Source organism: Mastomys coucha, unplaced genomic scaffold (genome assembly GCF_008632895.1).
Source record: "Mastomys coucha isolate ucsf_1 unplaced genomic scaffold, UCSF_Mcou_1 pScaffold20, whole genome shotgun sequence".
NCBI lineage: Eukaryota > Metazoa > Chordata > Mammalia > Rodentia > Muridae > Mastomys > Mastomys coucha.
Window position 1 is genome coordinate 29,807,690 of NW_022196903.1, and position 23,663 is coordinate 29,831,352.

Genomic DNA, 23,663 nt, shown 5'->3' on the forward strand with positions numbered 1-23,663 from the left:
CTGGTAGTACTATGTCCAATTTTCTGAGGAACCACCAAACTGATTTCCAGAGTGGTTGTACCAGCTTGTAGTCCCACCAGCAATGAAGGGATGTTCTTCTTTCTCCCCAACCTCACCAGCATCTGCTGTCACCTGAGGTTTTGATCCTAGCCATTCTGACTGGTGTGAGGTAGAATCTCAGGGTTGTTTTGATTCTTATTTCCCTGATGACTAAGGATATTGAACATTTCTTTAGGTGCTTCTCAGCCATTCAGTATTTCTCAGTTGAGAATTCTTTGTTTAACTCTGTACCCCGTTTTTCATGGGGTTATTTGGCTCTCTGGAGTCTAACTTTTTGAGTTCTTTGTATATATTGAATATTAGCCCTAGACTTCAAGTTCTTAACCAAGCATTTTAATTATAAGGACTTATTGGGAAATACTTAAAAGTTTTCTTAGGATAATTGGAGCCAAAACACACCAAAAAGAAAGGATGATCGGATAGGGATAGCTATCTATAGAAGGAATAGGTTTGATGCTCCAAGAATATTTATCCCTTAGAGATCAGAGAAAGCAAGCCGATAGGTATAATTCATTACTCCTATAAAATGATCCCATTTCATTAAGATATTGTAATGTATATTTAGTGACAAGTTACTTAAAGTTTTCAATCTCTAATTAGTTGTGCCTTACATGAAATGGGCCAGTTTCTTGAACACCATAATCAACCAGTCTACATTTAATCATATGTTCCATCTAATACAGTAGTTGCCTAAAATATAGACACTTCCAATTCTATGTTCTATCTGAATATCTCTCATTACATTTGTGCAAGACTGCAAGCAGAGTTAGAGATCTGAAATGCTTTTCTCAGGAAACAAACACAGGTAGATAGAAACCAGGCGAGATATGTAAGAACTTTCCAACACCAACTGGATTTGATTGACAATTACAGAACAACCCTGCTGAAGAGCAGGATACATGATATATGTTGTGGTAATATTTAAAGGGTCACTTTATGCTCCCAGGTGCACATGTGGCTCTACACCCACCCAAGAGCTCTAGATTCACAAATGATAGACACACACATGCAACCTTTATATTTAATCTGGCCTAAGTAGCTCAATGGCTAGGTACTTCCAAACCTCCGTGCACACACTCTCCTCCAGTGTTCCTGAGTTAACATTTTCTTTTTTCTTTTCTTTTCTTTTTTTTTGGGGGGGGGTGGTTTTTGGTTTTTTGAGACAGGGTTTCTCTGTGTAGCCCTGGCTGTCCTGGAACTCATTCTGTAGAGCAGGCTGGCCTTGAACTCAGAAATCCACCTGCCTCTGCCTCCTGAGTGCTGGGATTAAAGGTGTGCACCACCACTGCCTGGCTAACATTTTCTGAATCTATGTTTTATCTTTGCTGCCCTGCTTCCTTCTGGGCAGTCCTCCCATGGGACTGCTTTCCCTTAGTGCCTACATTTTGGTTGTCTCACCCTTCTGCTCTGTCGAGGCATGATCCTTCCTATACTCCTCTCATGGTGGACTCCCTTTTTCCCTCTCCTGTGTTTCTTGCTGGGGAATCCTAAAAGTCCCACCTCTGTCCTCCTGCCCAGCCATTGGCTGCTGGCTCTTTATTGACCTGTCAAAACACCAACTGTTGGCCCAGATCCGCACTGGACATACAAATTCCCATGTAAGCACAAATCAAATCCCCAACAGATATATGTAAATGACCATATGATGGTCATCCATACAGACCAGATTCTGCCTTAAAATAAACCTTAACAAATTAGAAAGAATTCAAATCATAAGTTATGTTCTCTGACCACGTGGAAAATAGACTAGAAATCAATGAAAGAAGAAAATGTTCAAACCCTTGGAAATTAAACCACATTTTAAAGAGGCCAAAGAGAAAAGTTCAAGGAAGATTAGAAATATGTTACATATAAAATATTCTGAAATTCAGCTAATGTAGTAGTGGTTAGAATAAAATTTGTAGTAATAAGAACTTAGATAAACATTTCAAGTCATTATCTGGGTTTCTATGTAAGAAACTGGAAAATAAACTAAACTGAAAACAAGCAGAATGAAGCAGACAAAAAAAATAATAGCAGAATAATAGTAAGTTTCCTCCTGGGGCCCATGTCCTTTTTAGCATCAAGTCCTCTTTGGCACATGTTACCATGATGATGTTGGAAACAGAAATGGTGAATAAATCAATAAAACAAAGCTTATACTGGAAAAATTAATTAAGACTGATAACAGTTTACCAAAACTGACCAGAAAAAGAAAGATTACAAAAACTACTAATTTAAGATTAATTCATGCAGATTCAGCAGACAAACACAATAAAAACAATATCCTAGTGGATCTACTCAACCTTTGGATTTTTATAATTTTATGAACCTTTTTCATGAGTTGTTATAAAATATTAAAAGGTTATTAAATATATTTTAAGTAATAAATTTAAGAGACTTATGCCATATTCTGAGAAATTACGTTGATTTGCTAAAAAAGAGATACAGAATGCCATGCCATATTTAAAATTACTGTGCTAACTAGGACGCCTCAGTAGGAAAAGGCACCTGTTGCCAAGCTTAATGATCTGAGTTTGACAACTGGGACTCCCATGGTGGCAGAGAGAATGAACTCCCACAAGTTGTTTTCTTGCCTCCAAAGAGGACCTGGTCCTAACAAGAACATGGGCCCTAGGAGGAAGCTTACTGTTATCCTGCTAAGTGGGCATAGCAATACAACTACTCCTGATAACATATTGCTATACTCATAGGTCCTTATATTGTTCAAACCTTATCAGAGAAGCTTCTTCTTCCATTAGATGCTAAATAGCACAGAAACTACTGGTCAAGATGCAGAGAATAAGAGACTTTGTAATGCTCATCCTTTAATGGCATCTCTGTATCACACTCTCAGTGCTCAAGAATCTATGTAGAAGAACAGAAAGAGTATAAAATCCAGAGGTGGTAGATGACTTCCAGGAACCAGCATTGTCCAGATACAACAGGGAAGATGCACATATTAACTCACAGAGAGCGTGACAACACATATAAGACCTGCTCAAGTTCAAGCAAGACAAAATCCCAACATGGAGCGGGGAATAGGCATGAAGTCCCACCCTAACTAAGGAGCTATTAGTAATCAACAGCTGCTGAAACAGTGATGTTGGTTTTCTTTAATAGATTGACGCCTAGTATATGGACCACACTCCAGGGCAGACCCCACACCCAGGAGTAATAGACCTGAACTCCATGTGTTGTGTTATGGTTGTTGTTGTTATTGTGGTTTTGTTATTGTTGTTATTGTTATTGTTGTTGTTGATGATGATGATGAGTGATGGCGATGATGATGATGATAATGAGGATGTTTGGAAGAGAGAGTGAGAGAATATGAACTTGGGTGGGTAGAGAGGAGAGGAAGGATATAGGAGGAATTTGGGGAGAGAAATAAGTGTTATCAAAATATATAATATGAAATTATCAAAGAATGTATAAAATGTTATTTAAAATACATAGAAAATATATAAGAAGAGGACATGAAGTTGAGAGGGAGAAGAAATGAAGAGGGTTTTGCAGGAATTAGAAGGGAGGAGTAAAGAATAGCTATGATCAAGATACATTGTATACATGTATGAAAAGTTCAAAAAACTAAAATTTAAAAATAACTTTTATCAAACACTAAATATTTTTCTGGTATAATAAAAAGTATATACAATAATGCTATTCTTAACATCATACTGAACTTTTTAAAAGACTTTTTAAAAGATATTTTCTTCATAAGATCAAACAAGGATACCTCTTCTTACTCCATCCTTTCTTAAGGCAGGACTAGGAACTGATCTCAGGGACTCATACATATGTGGCGAGTGCTCTTCCCCGAGCTACAGTCTCAGCCCTATACTGACTCTTTCCATACATCCTCTGTAAGTTGTAAAGGTAAGAAGGCAGACTCACTGCAAAGAAGTAACAAAGGCATGTTTGCCCACAAAGGAAATTCAATCTATATAAACTTTTAGAATAAATAAGTGATTTTAGAATGTTGTAGGGTAAAAGGTCAGTCAAATTTTTAAATAGTTAAAATAAATAACTGTAAGCTAAAATTTAAGACAATACTATTTTGTCATAATTCATAATAATGAGTAATTGTAAGTCTAACAAAATGTGTAAATCTTTATGCTAAAACCTTAAGAATACTGACAAAGATCCCTATTAATGGAGAGATATACTATATTTATGGGTTGGGACAATAAACACAGTATTCACTGTCTCCTAAATAATATGTAGAATTAACACAATTCTAAGAACAATCAAAACATAATTGTTCACAGATATAAATAGATTTGTGTTTGTTCTAAGTAATGCAAAGAAATTGGGCCTAGCAAATCAATTTTGGAAAAAAGATAAAGAGATCTCACTATCAAATTTTCAAATACCATAATACAATTATGATTGAGATGATGAGTATAGGGAGTGCATAGACACTGAGAGGAAGTCCAGTCATAGAGCCACAAACGTGCAGCTTCTGTCAGGGTACTTGTGAAAGCTGATGAGGGGACCTGTCAGTAAACAAGTCCAATACTGGAACAATCGTACATCACATAAAGCATCCTCAACCTAAACCTCACATCTTAAATGTTATATATAAAACTTTTGTCACATGAAGATGGCCAAAAAGTACCTGAACATTATGATAGTTCCTATTAGTTACCAACTTGACAGGATCTTGAAACTTTAACTAGATTAATTGGAGTAAGAGGAGCCCAACAAAATATGGGCAGTATCCCTTGGGCTGGGAACGTATACTAAATAAAAAAAGCAAGTGAGTTGACCACAGGCATTGGCTCTCTCTTCTTCCCGACTGTGGAGGCAATATAAACAGCTGCTTGAATTTCTGCTGCCATGCCTTTCCACCTTGGTGGACTGTACACTCAACTGTGAGCCAAAATAAACCCTTCCTTTTTAAAGTTGCTTCTATCAGGTATTTTATTATAGCAACTAGAAAAGAAGCTAGTGTACACATATCTATTGAGTCAATAAATTGATAAATTGGACTTCAAATTAGTTTATTTTGTCCTATAAAAGGTCTTGGTAAGTGAATGTAAAGATACTGTAGGTGAAAAATATCTATAATCTCATATCTGACATAGATCTCAGAGTTAGAATAACAGTAGTAAAACAGCTTTACGAAGCGGAATCTATACCTCCGTCAGCGGTAGCAGCTGAAGAACTGCTGGAGACAATCTTTCTGGACTCGGTGCTGGCAGAGGGAGTGCTTGCAGGGGGTTGGCCTGGTGCAGTTTGCACCGTGGGGACGCTGCTGCGCGTGGAAGATCTGATTCAACCATTTTACACCAAAAAAGTCTGGTGAAGACCTAGTAAATGTCACTACTTTGTTCCTGATTTCTCTATACAGTGCCGCCCTGGGGTCCCTGCACCTTTGAGACTTTGCAGATTTCACTTTGAACCAGAAGAAAAGATGTTTGGTTTTCACAAGCCAAAGATGTACCGAAGTATAGAGGGCTGCTGTATATGTAGAGCCAAGTCCTCCAGCTCGCGGTTCACGGACGGTAAACATTACGAAAAGTACTTCCAGAGCTGTTTTGGGTTGCATGAGACTTGTTCAGGAGACATCTGCAACGCCTGTGTGCTACTTGTGAAAAGATGGAAGAAGTTGCCAGCAGGATCAAAAAACAAAACAAAATAAAACAAAACAAAACTGGAATCATGTGGTAGATGCAAGAGCAGGCCCTAGTCTAAAGACATTGAAACCAAAGAAAGTGAAAACTCTATCTAGAAACAGGATGAGAAGCAACCAGATCAGCAAACTGCAGAAGGAATTTAAACGCCACAATTCTGATGCTCACAGCACCACCTCAAGTGCCTCTCCCGCCCAGTCTCCATGCTACAATAACCAGTCAGATGAGGGCTCAGATACAGAGATGGCTTCCAGCTCTAATAGAACTCCGGTTTTTTCCTTCTTAGATCTTACCTACTGGAAAAGACAGAAAGTATGTTGTGGGATCATCTATAAGGGCCGTTTTGGGGAAGTCCTCATCGACACTCATCTCTTCAAGCCTTGCTGCAGCAGTAAGAAAGCGACTGCTGAGAAGCCCGAGGAGTAGGGGCCAGCCCTCTGCCCCCCTCCACTCAGGAGTGGTGACTGAGGTTCACTTAGAAAGGAACAAAGAGTGGTTTAAACTTTGAAAAGACCACAAAACAAACTGACCCTCCTATTTTTAACTTGGATACCTGCTATTCTGCCAAAAGACATTTTTCTAGAATAGTTTTAAATGGGTTACTGTCCTTACCCTTCATCCAACAAACTTGGAAGTCAGTCTCTAGCTTACTGCAAGAAAAAGGAGTGTACATAATATTTAAGATGCTGAGCATTTCATAGGAAAGCTGAATGCTGCTGTGACATGCTCTTTAAGTCTTTCTTTTTAAATCCCCTCTGATGAATGGAATTAGGGGAATTTCAGGGGACAGAGATGGGATTTGTTGTGTGACAAACCATATGTAGTTTAGTCTTTCTGTGGAGAGGCAGTGGTTGGGGACATTTTTAAATGGCTGGCTACACTTGTTTTCCCTCATGATAATTTCTCATAACTCAGTAGTATGACCTACCCCTAGAAGGTCATTACAGATTTTTAAACGCTAAGGCGTTGCCAAGGTTCTGAGGGTTCAGACCTGTACTACTGATTATTAAGCAGGACAGACTGAGCTTTCTGCAAATAGCTTGAAGGAGGAAGCAATTTCTGAACACTTCATATTGATAAAAAAAAACGTTATGTGGATCTTGTAAAACAGAGCCAGATCTCCTTCTGGGGAAGGCCTGCCTCTAGGATGGACAAGGTCTATAGGGATAGGACCAAAGCATCACCACAAAGTAGACAACACACGTGGTTAGAAACTACTTAAATCAGAATGTGTAAGTCCTGGGGATGCATAGGGCACAGTTGATGCTGCTTGGGACACGTTTCTTAGAGAGCTTACAGTATGTAAATAATTGACATTGGTGTTAACACGACTGTCTGGGATCCACTGAAATCCACATGATTCAGTTCTAGCTCTGGATTACCTCAGTTGACCTTTGTGGAGGTTTTATCTACAGAGTAGTTCTTTGCCATGTCATAGACCTTACTTACTAGGGTTTGGGGTTTTGTTGTCTCATTGTTCTTCTCCCACTATTTAAGAGACTAGAAGAGAAGAGTTGTGCATTGAGGCTAAGCTGGTTGGTTAGGTTGGCTTCTTAACATCAAGATAGCTGAATGGAGCTCTACACCCCTAGATCTCAATGATTCAGTTGGCTTCTCAGTGAAACCCAACTGAAGTTGTCTAAATTGACTCTTCTCAAAGTTCAGGAAAAACAGTAATGCCACTTTAGGCCTCATAGAGGAGGTGTATGTGGCTGCCTTAGTATTCTGTTCCTCAAGATTATTTTAGAAACTGGATTTTTAAAGTCTTTTAGAGTTTCACAACAAGGAGAAGCCACAGTTTGTGGCATCCTATAGTTTTACATTGTGTATTTCTTCCTTGTAGGAAAAACCTATCTAGTACAAGTTACCATGTGCACAGACTGCCCAATGAGTGGGTCGTTTCTCCACAACCCCGGTGTAGTACAGAGTCCAGCCATTACCATTCTCCTGCGTTACTTTGACATGGGATTGTTTTTGTACATTTTGGCTGCAGTATTGGTGGTAGAATATACTTTGACGGATCATCTCTACTTCTGTATTTATTACTAGACCTCAACCACAGCCTTCTCTCCCTCTACTCTCTACCTGTAGGATATACTGTATTTAGTCATGCACTTTGTATTAATATATTAAAAATCTACAGATGTTTTGTACTTTTTATACTGTTGGATACTTATAATCAAAACTTTACTCTAAGGTATTGAATAAATTTAGTCTTACTAGAAAAAAAACAACTTTACAATAAGTGGCAGTGATATTAGATATGTCTTAGGGTTCCTTTTGCTATGAAGCAACACCATAACCACAGCAACTCTTATAACATTTAGTTGGGGCTGGCTGAAAGTTCAGACATTTGGTCAATTGTTGTCATGGGGGAAGCATGGCAGTGTGCAAACAGACATTCTGTTGAGGAGAGAGCTGAGAGTTCCCTATCTAGATGAGCAGGCAGCAAGAAGAGTGATGCTTGGTCTGGTGTGAGCTTCTGAAACCTCAAAGCCCTCTCCCTGTGACACATGTCCTCTAACAAGGCCATACCTCCCACAACAGTACTCTCTATGAGTTTATGGTGCCTGTTTTCATTCAAATCAACACAATACTTCTTAAAAATAATATAAAATGCTAAATAAGCATATGAAAAAGTATTTAACTTTATTAGCCATCGGGAAGCTACAAGTGAAAACAGGAAGAGGTACAACTACTTTAAAAAAAATTGTTACCTATTCTCAGTGCTAAGAATTTGGAGCAGCAGGAACTCACAAACATTGTTCATAGGGACACTGAATGATAGCATTTTAGAGAATAGTTGCTTACAGAGTTAAATGTGCAGTTATAATGTGATCAAGCAATCCCATGCCTAGGATTGAACCATAGGGAAAAAAATTGAAAACTCACATCCATATGTAAACCTATGCATATAATCGTTCTTAGGACCTCCCTTAAGTTCTAAAAATCTAAAAATGAAACAATACAAACATAGGCTTTATGTACTACAGGCACACAATGGAATTCCCTCAGCAATAAAAGAAAACAAATATATCTACATGCAACAACTTGGGTAAATTTCAAAAATATTATACGAAAGTAAAGAAGCCAGTCTCAAAAGGTTGCAAACACAATTCCATTTAGAGGGGAGTCATGGAAACACAAAAACATATTGACAAAGAGAGAAGTGTGATGGCAGAAGAGTGTGGCAGCAAAGGATAGTGTGAGGGGAGTTAAAGAGAGGGAGCAGGGAGAGAGCTGCTGTGTCCAGTCTGGTGCTGATGCTAGTGACCAAAGGAAGCTCTACACTCATTACAATTCACAGAATGGACCCAAGTAAACCTTATGTTAAAAAGTAAATCCCTCAATCTCGGTAGACACTTGTCTTAGTAAAAGAAATCAAAACAACATTGATCTCTTTATAAACAGTATTTTAAGACATCTTCACAAGGTCTTTCATATGAAAGCAAAGACTCCTCATTCTCTTTCTGGAAATCTACCGTATGAATGTTCATTCTGAAACATGCAGAATCAACACACTAAAAGTACAAGATTCTGTGTGCCGTGGCACACATCTGTAATCTCACCAGGGATGATTGCCATGTGTATGAGGCTATTGTGGGCTATATAACAAGACACTCTCTCAAAAAAGAAAAAAGCAAGCAAGCAACAAAACAAATGTTCCTGAAAGTATAACATCCTGAATCAATGGTAGCAAAGCTTAATGAGCTTACTTGGGACATGTTCTATGATGACAAAAGTATATTTATTATTGGGGTTACAATTTCTGTTTCTTGAAATATAAATACATCACCATCCTTAAAATGAGTTCTTTCCCAGCTTGGAAGTAGAGTCTGAACCACACAGGGAATTAGAGGCCACCTAAGGCTACAGGAAATTCTGTCTCAAACAATAAAATAAAAATAGTTGTTTTTATTGATCAGGAAATAAAACATAGTACCTTCAGCCTTGGGAATTACAATTTTTGCAGAGATGTCATTTTATTTTTATTCTTTTTTTGTCCACTTAAAATAATTAGAATATAATTATATTACTTTCTCCCCTCCTTTTTCCCTCCAGTCACTCCCAGCAACTCTCCCTGGAGCCCTGCCCATGTCCCCCCTATAGTTATTAATATATATCTGTATATAACAATAAAATTTTTAAAAAAAGCTGACCCTGGTATCTGCATGTAACAATAATGAAGGAAAAGAAACTGCCTACTTGTTCCTTCTTACACCCTTCCCAAAAAGTGCACATGTCATTTTTAATCACTGCTTCTCAGTTTTCCTTCTCAGCTTGCAAGTTTAACGTTCAGAAGAGCAAAGAAGGGACAGGAAGGGTTGTAATGTGGAAGATGGGCATCAGGAACAGCTTCACACTGGAGGCCACCTTCTGTGGATCTACTCTGGGTAAATGTCTTTGATGACCTCTTCCAGAACAGTAACTCAAAGCTAGGCTTTGCTGTAAGATTAATGATACAGTTCAGTGGTGAGCATGTTCTTGCACACTCACATTTGATCAATCCTATAAGCAAGATGAATAAACTTCTCCTATGCGGTATCTCATGCCATCATCTCCCTTTGTTTATGAAAGAATCTTCTGGGATACACAACAAATAGTTGTTGTTTTTAAAATAATTCTTAAGGAATTTCTAATGTTGTCAAGAAAAAGCAATATGCTTAAATGTTTTTATTTGATTTGTTGATTGCAAAGCAAAAATAGACTGGGTATTTTGCCTTGTTTATTTCTTTGGTTGGTTGGTTCATTCACTCATTAGTTGTCAATCTATATTTGAAAAGAAGCCTTTAGTTCCTGCAACTAAAAATGGAGCTATGCTCTGTGCTCTCTCATAAGAAATATTTATCATATGTAGATGTCCTAGTGAAATCAGAATATTTTGTTTTATGATTTTAACACTCTTAGAAAAAGTTTCACATCTAGGTTGTATGAACCTACCTATAATTTCAGCACTCAAGAGACAAAGACAGGCAGATCTTGAGTTCAAGGCCAACTTAGGCTACATAAAAGGATGGTTTCCATTTTGAAAAAGCAAAATGCTGAAAACTCACATATGTAATTTCTACCTAGGTTTTTATTTGTTCTTTGTTTTTGTTTTGAGACATAATCTATCTATATAGCTCTGGCTGTCCTGGAACTCACTATGTAGACTAGATTTACCTCAAATTCAAAAATGTCTTCTGAGTTTCCCTCTGTCTTCTGAGCCATTGGAACTAAAGGCATGTGTCACCATGCCTGGTGATCCCCTAGCTTTTTGTGTGACCTAGAACTGAGATAACATTCATAATAAGGAAAAACATTGTCATGCAATTTTTCTCAGAGTAGTTCTCATCACTATTAAGAATTGGTAAACATAACTAAAACTGTCTTACTGACTTTTCTTCTGCCTCACAACACACACCTTTGAATAAGCTTTGTCCCAGGAAGAAATGAGCAAAAGCATTAAGCTATTAAATAACCTACTCCAGAGTAGAAAATTGAAAGGTCAGAATGTAGAATCACATCCATGTTTTCCTTATAGTGTCTCACAATTTAGACTTACCATAAAAAAAAAAAAAATTAGTAACTCATTCTACAAGGTGAATCCATTTTTTTTTTTTTTGATGTTTTAGGTAATAAACGAGGCACTCATTTTAGCACGAAAGACTTAGAGTCGATAGGATATCATTTTTGTGATTCTCTATTGGACTACTGTGATCCTGACCGGAGCAAAGTAAGTCAACTCAGTGTGAATAAGTATGAGATTCAAGCTGTCACATGAATGGTCTGCCTGCTGCCCTACAACAGGGTTTCCCTTCTAATAGCCTAATGGTTTCCTGGGTTTGGGTGTATGTAGTAATCACCCTGTGACTATTATTATTGATACATCCAAACATTCAATTAGTTTAATTAGAAAGTAATATTATTCTTATACTGAACTCATTTGTAATTTTTTCTTAGTATTATCAGTGCCTGAAAGAATTAGAAGAAATGGAAAAACATATGAACTTCGACAGAGCCTTTGATGATTCAGATTCTCTAGTAGAAATTTCTTTGGATGTAGAGTCTAGGTAAGTCAAGAACATTGACATAATTTGTTATACTGTTTTACTGAGCTTTTATTTTATTAGCTTTTATTTCTGATTCATATTAGGGAAAGTTTTCACAAGTGCATTATTTTGGTCAAATATATCAAGGCTTCATTTGATTTATTCACTATAAGCACTGTCACTTGCCATGTGTTTACTATATGTGAAAGACAACCCAAATTGTTTTGCATTGTCTCTATTTATCATCTAGAACATTTTATATCTACAGCAAAACCAAGTAGACGTTAGAGAGGTTTAGCATGTATCCCGTTCCCATACATCCAGAGCCTCTCCTCCTATTATCAGCAGCCCAGGATGACATATAGTTCAGTGAATTTTATTAACACCGAGTTGTCACCCAGTGTCCATAGTTCACATTAGCAGATACTCCAGTCAGAAAGTAGTTTCATATGCTGTGAATTTGGACAAATTTATAATGACATGTATCCTATCATCATAGTATAAAGCAGGGTATCTTCACTGTATGGGCTCATGCTTCCATTTATTCGTTCCCCCTTGACCACTGGCAACCACAGCTCTCTAACATTGTCTCTCTAACATTGTCTAAGTTTTACCTTTTCCAGAGTGTCATCTGTCTTGAATTGTATAGCATATAAGCTTTTCAAGCTGCCTTCTGTCACTTACTTGCTTACAAAATTCCTCTGTTCTTTTCATGGTAAAACAGCACATTTATTTTTTTAGCTCTAAGTAGTAAGCATTGTCTGAATATACCAGATTTATCCATTCAACTGAAGAATATCTATTTGCTGCCAAGTGTCAGCATCATAAATAAAACTTCTATAAGCATCCTTCTGCAGGTTCTCCTGTGATATATTTTCATCTCTTTTGAGTAAAAATCAAGCAATGTGATTGCCAATGTAAAGGTACAGTTTGTTGTATTGTTTTACTATATGTGCCGTTTATAGCAAGCCCAGTATAGTGTCATAGGTTTCACATATAAAATTCTAAGAGTCATATTGCTCAGGACCATATGGTGAAGCACTCAAGTCATGTAGAAGGGGCTTCTTCACTCAGCTGTTTAGGGTTTGTTTTGGTTTGGGTTTATTTGTTCCCTTTAACATTGGAGTAGTATACTTGCTCTTTGCAATTAAATTTCAGATGTTAAGAACTCTTTTTTTAATTAATATTTTACACTTCATATTTTATTCCTCTCCCATCCATATCCCATGCCTCCTTCCCACACCCCTGTCTCCACGTGGATGTCCCTACAGCCTCCCGCATCTGACCTCTAAACTCCCTGGGGCCTCCAGTCTCTTGAGGGTTAGGTGCATCATCTCTGAATGAACACAGACTCAGAAGTCCTCTACTGTATGTGTGTTGGGAGCTTCATATCAGCTGGTGTATGCTGTCTGTTTGGTAGTCCAGTGTTTGAGAGATCTCCGGGGTCCAGATTAATTGAGACTGCTGGTCCTCCTACAGGATCGCCCTTCTCCTCAGCTTTTTTCAGCCTTCCCTAATTCAACAACAGGGGTCAGCTGCTTCCGTCCATTGGTTGGGTGCAAATACCTGCATCTGACTCTTTCAGCTGCTTGAGGGCAGTCATGCTAGGTCCCTTTTTGTGAGCACTCCATAGCCTCAGTAATTGTGTCAGGCCTTGGGACCTCCCCTTAGGCTGGCTGCATCGCACTTTGGGCCTGTCACTGGACCTCCTTTTCCTCAGGCTCCTCTCCATTTCCATCCCCATAATTCTTTCAGACAGGAACAATTATAGGTCAGAGATGTGACTGTGGGATGACAACCCCATCCCTCACTTGATGTCTTGTCTTCCTGTTGGAGGTGGGCTCTGTAAGTTCCCTCTCCCTATTGCCGGGCATTTCATCCAAGGTTCCTCCCTTTGAGTCTTGAGAGTCTCTCATGTCCCAGGTCTCTGATGCATTCTGGAGGGTCCCCCCAATCTCCTGTTTCCTGAGGTTGCCTGTTTCCATTCTTTCTGCTGGCCCTCAGGGCTTCAGTCCTTTTCCCTCATGCAATACCAGATCAGGTTCCCCTCTCCCCTCCATCCCCTCCCCCACCTCCCTTCACTTTCCTTCCCAGGTTTCTTTGTACATTAAAATACTTGATCTTACTTCTCTCATGCTGGTTTAGAATTGCCATTAAAAATATAGGTCATTTGCAAATAGCCCATCAACAATGATAAACATTGAGACTGTGGGATGTTATACAGAAATAAGGAAACTCTATATAAGCTGATAGTCTGTAATAAGAAGCAAAGTGCAATGGGAGGAGAGGCCCTTGGCCCTGTGAAGATTCTATGCCTCAGTGTAGGGGAATGCCAGGGCCAGTAACCAGGAAAGAGTGGAGTGGTGAGCAGGGGGAGAGGGAAGGGAACAGGGCTTTGTTTTTGTTTTTGTGGGTTTTTTATTTTATTTTATTTTTTTCCTTTTTTCGGAGGGGAAACTGGGAAAGGAGATATTGTATGACATGTAAATAGAGAAAATATCTAATAAAAAAATTTTTAAAAAGAAGCAAAGTGCAGAAAAGTTTTATATAGGAAGATAATAACTTTTATATGGATAAATGATATAAATATACAATTATTCATGTTTTAAGATCCAAAACAAAAGGATAGGTTTTAAAACTAATAAAGGAAAATAACTAATGAAAATTTAATATGCCTCATTAGGAAATTGCAAATTAAAGCAAATAAAACACCACAACAAACATTTTTAGAATTTCTTAAAATCCAAAACACTGGCAATACTAAATGCTAGTAAAAGTGTAGGAACATAGGGCCTCTCTTTTGGTGGGGTTATTTTGTGTGACTCTTCCTGGTGAGATGTGAGTAAAATTGTATTCATCCTAGAGAGGGCACCAATACAGACCAAGGAATAATTTGACTTGAATTTAGCTGGTGAGCCTAGCATATTGGAGTTGCTCACAGAAGTATACATGCCTCAAAGGCTGCTCTGCACCTAAGGCCTTCACAGCATGGGTGACAACTCTCAAAAGTTGCATCCATAGTAGCCTCTGACCACCTCTGCTGAGACCTCTACCAAAGAAAGCTTCCTTCCCAGAAGTTGACTTCTTACCAAGTCTGAAGTAGAGGCTTTGTGACTTTTGTAACTTTCTGAGTTTCCTGAGCCTTGTAAGTTTCATGACCTCCCTGGGCCTTGGATTCCTGAGTCTGATAATCTCCTTCCAGGAGAAATGTTTTGATTCAGAGGAAATAGCTTTACAACACTCTATCGTTTGCTCTGGCTCTTACATTCTTCCCATCCTCTCTTCTGTGCTGTTCCCTGAGCCTTACATGGAATTATATAGCATGGAGTCACTATTCCACAGCAACAGTCACTTACTCCCAGCAACCTAACCTTTTGTGAGTTTCTATTGTAACCACTGCACACTGAAAACATGAAATCTCCTTCCACATCAGTAATCAACATACGTGATCACAAATAGTTAGAAGGCAGATGAACGGGTTCATCATATTTGATTGGCAGACAATAATGTTCAGATGCAGAAGATTTGCTAAAAATTGTCATGTTTCCTATAAAGGCTATTATTAAGGCCTTCATTTTCATGCTGTCCCCTTCTATGCTAAAGGTAGATCTATCTTCTATCACTTCATTGTTTTCTCTCCTGTTTTCCATTTTTCCTGCAAAATTGTGAATAACATGAAAAATAGCACCTATGTGTCTTTTACTTAAAATCACTCCTGTAGTTGGGCAAGTTCTTTATGGGCAGACATATCAATCTTAGTTGCTTGTCTTATCATCCACAGCAAAGGTCACACAACTGATGTCACATCCTCCTCACAATCCTGTCCCATACCTGATACTTTTTTTATTTCTGAAATTAAAAGAAAAATTGCTGTAGATCTGAAAACAACTCCTACAGGAGTGACTTTTCTATAAAGCTATAGCTATACAATGCATTGTGTCTAACATATTGAAATTCACATTAGACAGAAATACAAAAATCACAAACCCACCATTCTGCAACAATCGAGTAAAGATGAAATATCTAAGGAACAATATGGCTAACTTGCAAAGAATGGGCTTTTTAAGCACTTTTAACAAAAAAGAACAAATGTATGAGTATTCAGTTGAATACACTAAAGTGAACCTTAGGCACTAGGAATCAGCATTTTGTCAATGAGCAGTAACACATAAACATGCACAGTGGCAAAGGGACATTACCAGCATTAAAAAGGAGCTATGTCCACTAGGCAATGACACCCTCTGCTGCACTGCTTCTCAACTTGTATGGGTCATGGCCCCTTTGGGGGTCACATATCACATATCCTGAATATCATAAAGCAAAAAATAATAATTTTAAGGCTGGGAGTGACTGCAACATGAGGAATTGCATTAAAGGGTCACAGCATTAGGAAGGCTGAGAACCACTGCCTACACCACATCTCTTCTCCATTATCAAATACACCAGTAGAAACTTTGAAGTGAAAAAAAGAAAAAGAAATAGAAATAGAAAAAAAGGAGTGCCCTTTATTTTCTCTGTTTAAAATCAAACAGAAAACAAACACCAATTCTGTTGTACACTAACATCTTCAAAGTACATCATTTGTACAGAAGGACTAAGAACCAAACTCTGTTTACAGAGATCCAAACATGAGTGAGAGCACGCCCCTCACACGGCTTTCCGATGATTCTCAGGAGGAACCACTTCGTAATCACTGGCACTGAGCAAAGTTGCAGAATTCTTCGCCAGGTACTTGAGGAAATCATGAAAATCTGAGAGACTGCAGTGTGCTGAAATTCTCACAGAATTCTCACAGCCCTGTCCATAAATTTGTCTTCATTTCCAACAGTAGGACATACTTGGGCCCTCTTCTTCCCAAGAGGCTGAGGTATCTCATGGTACTGTCACCATCTCCATTTCCTGGAGTGTTCTGCCTGTCCCTTTTTGTTGTCATGTCATTTTTCCATTGCAGGCCAGATGTCTTCTTACCAGGAGCAGCCAGCCCCTCTGCTCTTGCCCCCTGACTGCCTTGCTCCTGATTGATTGTTTCTGCAGATTTGGGTTCATGTATTTAAGAGCTCTGCTTTCTGGAAGCCATTCATCCCAGTTTCTGTTCCAACCAATGTGATGTATGAAATATTTCCCTTGTTTGTCCTTTTGGCCCTTTATACACCTTGCTTTGTAGAGATGAAGTCCATGAAAGTGCAGCACTCACTCTCCCTCCTGGAATTTAGGTTTTAGGTCTGCTTGGGTACCAAATTTATAAGTGATTCACTATCTCCTCCTTCTCCCACCACCTGCAGTTACCACCCTCCTATTGTCTACTGCATGCTACTTTCAAGACTGCAACTATAATTTCTAGTCCATCAGCATTTGGGGGTATCCTTATACTTGTGTGATAGATGCCATTCATCAAGGAGACATGTCACTTCATACCATTTAGAAGAAATTGGTCACTGAGGTTGCTCCCATCTCAGATGTCTCAGCTTTGATTACATATCTTATCACTCACATAACTTCCACTACAATAAGGTATGCCATCTTAACCAAGTAGAAAATAAAGCTACACTAGAATTGCCCCTGTGGATTCTCCGCCCTTAGACAGATCAGCCACAATTGCATGACTGGGTCATGAAACTACTACACACCAGCTCATCCTTGGTTCTTGGGTTTTAAACCGAACAAACTGAAAAGAAAAGTCCACACAGTATTCATAATAGCTTTATTTATAATTGTCCAAACTGGAAGCAACCAGATGTCTTCCAATAGATGAATAACATTTTCTAAACTGTGTCCAATAATGCACTATTATCCAATGATTAAAAATAAGTGAATTGTCTAACCATAAAGATATAACAGAACAGAAACTTGAGTCCATATGCAATCACATTAAATGGGTTTCAGTTTGATAAGGAGAATAAAGTCAAAGCAAACCATGGCCAAGAAATAATAACTGAGAAAGATTTGTTTCCTCTAGCAGGTAAGAAGAGCCAAAAGCAATGCCTTCCTCAAAGGCAGTGTGGGAATTTTACTTAGAAAGCCTATAAATATTAATATAAGAAAGCACAATAAGGTTGGACATTTCCCCGAGCATGCTCAGTTAAGGAGTAGATTCTTGACCATGCTCAGTTTAAAGTCATGCTTCACGAAAGAGTGATGATAGACACATTGGGGAATTTGTGGCCCGGGGTCATGTAGCAGATATGAAAAGGGGAAAACGACAGACAGGAACATTTTGGAACATGCTCAGTTTGCATCCTAAAGGTGGCAAACATGCTCAGATTCATCACAAAGATAGTTGACAGAAATGCCTCTATCTAACTTTGTTCAAAAGACTTTGGATGAAATAAAGGAAATGACACTTCAGTGGTATATAGGAGTTTGCCGCTAACATGTCTACTTCAGCCTTGGTAACAATCCTGGGAAATGAAAGACATCTGAAAAAAGCTATGCACTCTATGTACTCTGTGACATGATGGGCAAGACAAAACTAGAGGGAGAATGGAAGGGTCAGTGGTTGCCAGGGGTTCTCTGGAGACAGAATTATGGATAATCAAACAGGATTTTTGAGTCAGTGAAACTGTTTGATAGTGTAGTGGTGAAAGATACATGTCTTTATAAAATTGTCAAAACTTACAGAATTTGTTAAGTTAACTACTAAAGAATAAATTTGCTATCAATTGTAACAAATTCCCATGTAGCCTAAGAAGCTAATAGTAAAGGAAGTTGTGCAGGAGGGAACTGTGAAATATCTATTATGCATTTCTGTAAACCTAAAACTATTCTTAAAAATTAAAATCTATTCATTAACAACAATATATCAAAAATACAACCCAGAAATATTTCCTTCCATGACTGTCACTCAAGTAAATAAATTTTGCCACCACTGTACTAAGCAATTATAATTAGAAATAGATTTGTGTTTGACCTTTTTTTTCCCCCATGAGGTCCTATGCTTTGGACAGCCCTTAAATTATCTTTAGGTAAAATAGAAATATAGTGATGTAAAATTAATTTTAAGAGCCAATGATAACCATTAAAGTTGGAAAAGTACAGAGACCCATCACTTATGTGTTTCCTCATTAACAAAAACCACTGAGTCTCGAGATGTACCAGATGACATAATAATGAGCCAGACAGAAAGAGAAATCCTTCTTCCATGGTGCTTACATTCCAGCAACACCTCCCCAAACATTTATACCGTCTGTACATTCAGAGAATAAAACTACCATTTCTAAGTTGTATGAGACCACCAAATAATAAAGAACTATTGTAAATATCTTATTTTTCTAATTAGAATTGTCCATTCAAATAAGATGATAAAGTAAAAGTGACATGGAAATTTTAAATTCTGAAAACTGTAATTGTTATTGTTTTCTTGTTTTAGTAGTCGAGGCTCTGACAGCTCAGAGTCCAATGATACTCAGACTTATCTTCTCAAGGTGACCTCTCAGGTATGATTAAAAGTTTAGTCTCAGTGTGGATAGGTTAAGCAGGTACACTGATATTGTTACTTTTTATTGTTGTTTTCATCATTACTGTATAGTAATCATTGTTTTTTCTTATTATTTGCATTATCTTTAAATCATAGAATTTTTGTTCCAACCCTTTTATTTCATAGATGAAAATATTAATATCAAAGGGAGTGGAGTTTATTTTAAAACTTGTCACACTTGTTAATGTCAGATAGGGTGACCTAACTTATATCCCTTGTTTATTAACCCAATATTCATATATTTAATTACACATTTATTCTTACTATTGGACTCACACTATGTACTAAGCACACTGCCTGGGTGCTAGGAACAGAGCAGTGAAAACAATGAGTCAGAAAACCTTTCCCTGTGACTTCTTATAACCTAGCTTGGAGAGTGACATGACAAATAGGTAAAATATATGACTCCATAGATGAGGATAGATGTCCAAGGAAGCAATTACAGAGTGTCTATAGAGATCACAGTTTGCATGAGCTTACTAAAGAAAGAGATGACACTCAAGAAAGTGGGGGAATAAGCTCTTCACTGTGGGACAGACAACTGCAAAACCCTAGCAATAAATAAATAAATAAATAAAGTAAGCCTTTATTTTCTCATTCTTGGGATCTGAAAATTGATGCTACTAGACTTTGATAGGAATGATAGGGTCTATAGTGTTGTTTTCAGAATTCAGATTTAGTTCTGTTAAATAATACATTTTTCATTTCCTTCAACCAGAGAGTACCTAGTGTAGAAGTCCCATTATGAAAGCCCCTAGTACAAAAAGAATAGTTGTCCAATATCAGCCCATTGATAGCCACATTTCCTCCCGCAACCATATATCTTATTACAAACAGATCATATACTATATTCACTAACATTCTACTAGCAACAGTAAGCCACAAAGCCAGGCATGCTCAACATCAACAGAATGGAAAGATATTCCACTTTTCATGAGAGGTTCTACAGAGTTTCGTAGCAAAGGCTAGGGATGCATAATCCTATCACAGAGGACAAAACTGTGGCTTGGCATTCCACAGTTCACCTCTAGACCACAGTTATTAACTTCCTGCTAAATAAATGGTAAATTTATTAGAACTTGTCCCCTTTCCAAAATACCCAGAGTTTCATCCAGGCATGGTTATTGGTCCCCTTCATCATGACCTTCACCAGGCCTGGATCAGAATCTGTAAAATAAGGCAAGTTTTTAACATACACATGCAATAATAGAACAAAAATTATAATAAACTTACAATTAAAAATGAAGAATGGGGAGTACATTAACAGTCATAGAACCAAAATAATTCTGAGTTTGCCTACATGTGTGCTGGGGATCAGAACCAAAGCTCTGGGCATGCTATGTAAGTGCCATAAGTTTTTATTGTGCAGATATGGAGTAATCTCTGCTTCTGGGGATAGGAAACAATTCTAAAACCCCAGTTACTTTTTCATAGAATCTTGTGTTGGCTTTGCTTACACAGTTTGTGTGCATGGTTGCAGTGAGTGGGAAGGAATGGGACACTATTCCAATTTCTAGGAAGTGAGTCTCAAATGTCTTTATTTGTATTTATATTATCTTTGATGTGTTCATTAAATACTAATTTAAAATACTCTTTTACCAGGAAAGAAACAAGAAAAAGTATCTGAAAACAAAGGGGCAAAGAAATGCCATCCTAGCAAACTGCCAGAATAGCACACAAGAGGTAAATCTTGATTAATGCAATGATTAAGAGTGCTTTAACTATGAATGTAAGAGAGTGGCAATTCACATGTTCTCATTTTTCCTCAGAAAAAAAATAATTAGAACTTTGGTCATATTATTTGCTGTTTACAAAACTCAAAATATCCTTGACAGGTAAGAGGCAGGTCTTATTAAGGTGCCATGTTGAATATCATTTATTTTTACTTTAAAATTATTTGAGAATGCTTACAAAATGCATCTATTATATTAAAAACAAAATTGAAAAAACAAGAAAACCTAAAAGTGTATGAAGGAATGAAAGTAAATGGTGCTGAGAGATGAACTAAGTAGCAGCAAAGTGTGCAGCAAACTGGAAATACTGCTTAACAAAGATCGAAGAGCAACCATTAACAGTGTAAGGGTACATAGGAGATGAAAAATAATCTATTCAAAAAACCCTCAGATTCATTGTAAATAGCAAGTCTGTGAATCCAAACTGTTCTTGTCCCACTCCTAGCTCAGTAAGACAGAAATACTACTGCAGAATACTGCAGCCCAAGAAAACAGGTGGCACCTCTCCCACAGCTACCAGAGATATCTTTCTAGGAGGAACAGGGCATGGATAATCTTGCCTCCAACTAACTACCTGTTAAAAGGCTAAGTTCAAGGTGAATGCAGAGAAAAGGACAAATAATCCTGCTGCTCAAACCCTAGTCTTTGGCTAGAGCTTTTATCTTGGGTGCTGTACCACTCAATACCCGGGTCCTGATTATTCTTGCCTTGGCGTGTACCATATCAATTTAGGTAAGGGAGAGGCACTTGAAGACCTATGGCTACTCTAGCCAGGATTGAGTTAGAAGAGTGTCACTGTCTCCAGCCCCAAATCCAGAATTAAGACTTGGATCTTTTGCCTTGAGAGAGAACCAAGCAGTACAACAGATAACATCCTAATCTCTTCCCAAAGATTTTACTTCATTTTCAACAGAGGATATAGAAAGCTAAAGCTTAGGAAATTCTTAAAACCTGAGCAAATATGGTTAAAAAAAATGGGGCAGAGATTAGTAGGTTGATTAGAAACACATGCTAAATTTTATCCTGGCTAGTTTGTAGGAGCATTGGGGAAACAGCTGAAAAACTCAGAGAAGACCTGATACACAACTTCTAGACCTCCCCATTCAAAGGGAAGAGCAAATGTGCCCCTGGAAGGGTTGAAGACATTAGATCAATCAACCAAAAATTAGTGGAAGCTGGACAACTCCATGTAGTCAGAGAAAACCCCCATTGTCCCAGCCATCTCTTCAACCTCATAATCAAGTTTTGATTTTTACTTTTTCTTCATTTCCATAGTTAGTGTCTATAAAAGTAACTTTTATTTGCTTGATATAATTGTCGACTCAGAGACTTAGTGCTGAATAAACTCATCCTTTCTAGTTCTTTCTGAAGTTTGGCTGGCTGGTTCAACTCAGCTGTTCGGGCTCAAACTCCTCTCCAAACTGACTGATTCAATTTGGCTCCGCTGGGCTTCTCATTGGATTCCTACTTGGCCTCACACTAACTCTGGCAATTTACTCTAATCTTTTCCTTATTCTCTGTCTTCACCTGCCTCAGCTGACCTGCATTGAACTGCATGAACTCACAAATGAACTCAGCTCCACTGCACTGACTCCCAACTCACTGACTCTCTCCCTGCACTTCTCTTTCCTATGCCATTCTCCTGAAATTTGGGTGTCTCCTATCTCTGACTCATTCTGTCAAATCTTTCTCTGATTTGTCACTTTGTCTGCCCCTCAATTAGACAACCTTGGTTGGGATTAAAGGTGTGTACTAGAGGATTCTAACAGGGGAATTAAAAGTGTATATATAGTATGTCTGTATTCTAGCCAGATCACACAAATCTAGGTCTTTAGATGTGATCTCTTTCCAGAGTAGCCATGTTGCTGGATTAAAATTTCCCTAGAAGTATTGCCAGTCTATCTGGGCTGGTGTCCTGAGCAGACCTTGGGTGCAAGCTCTGCAGCCAGTCCCACAACACCCAGAGAAAGCTCCACTCCCAGGCGCTCTGACACTCTCAGGATCAGAGGTGAGGAGGACCCAACATCTGTCCTAACACCAGGAGTAACTGGGACCAGCGAGACTAAGCACACAGGAATTCTGCCAGCAGAGTGGCTCAGGTTCCTTCTGGTCTCTCTGGGCTGGTGTCCTGAGCAGACCTTGGGTGCAAGCTCTGAAGCCAGTCCCACAACACCCAGAGTAAGCTGCTGCACTCCCAGGTGCTCCTACAAGCCCAGGGTCACAGGATCCCAGAATCACAGGATCACAGAGATAGTTTGACTCTGAGGAGTTCTGACACAGCCAGGATTACAGGAAGGACAGGCTGCAGTCAGATTTAGCAAGGGCAGATAGCACTAGAGATAATCAGATTGGGGGGGGAGGGGCAAGCATAAGAAAATAAACAACACAAACCAAGGTTACTTGGCATCATCAGAACCCAATTCTCCCACCATAGCAAGTCCTGGACACACCATCACACCGGAAAAGCAAGGCTCAGATCTAAAATAACTTCTCATGATGATGATACAGGACTTTAAGAAAAACATAAATAGCGCCGTCAAAGAAATACAGGAGAACACAGGTAAAGAGCTAGAAGCTCTTAAAGAGGAAACACAAAAATCCCTTAAAGAACTACAGGAAAACACAATCAAGCAGGTAAAGGAAATGAGCAAAACCATCCAGAATCTAAAAATGGAAGTAGAAACTGAAAGACCCCTGGGGGAGACCCCCACTCAAATCTCGGGAGGACGTACACCCAAGGAATCACGAG

The 23,663-nt window shown here is 38.4% G+C and overlaps 1 protein-coding gene and 1 pseudogene across 17 annotated transcripts in view; both read left to right on the plus strand.

The window, feature by feature from the left end:
* Nucleotides 1-23,663, plus strand: part of Agbl3 (ATP/GTP binding protein like 3) — a 98,935-nt gene that overhangs the window by 31,725 nt on the left and 43,547 nt on the right. For 10 of the 16 annotated variants that reach the window (XM_031381473.1, XM_031381480.1, XM_031381479.1 and 7 more), the window contains 5 exons: nt 9,943-10,069; nt 11,291-11,391; nt 11,619-11,728; nt 19,074-19,140; nt 20,784-20,864. In XM_031381473.1, the coding sequence (XP_031237333.1) occupies nt 9,943-10,069; nt 11,291-11,391; nt 11,619-11,728; nt 19,074-19,140; nt 20,784-20,864 (486 nt within the window). Of the gene's footprint in view, nt 1-5,392; nt 5,808-9,942; nt 10,070-11,290; nt 11,392-11,618; nt 11,729-16,325; nt 16,436-16,535; nt 16,556-16,989; nt 17,219-19,073; nt 19,142-20,783; nt 20,865-23,663 lie in introns of those variants that run through there. The other 6 variants (XR_004121921.1, XR_004121922.1, XR_004121920.1 and 3 more) reach the window with 6 other exon arrangements.
* LOC116098713 lies at nt 5,777-7,917 on the plus strand (annotated as a pseudogene). Its single transcript, XR_004121923.1, has one exon. The product of XR_004121923.1 is annotated as an SIN3-HDAC complex-associated factor pseudogene (transcript).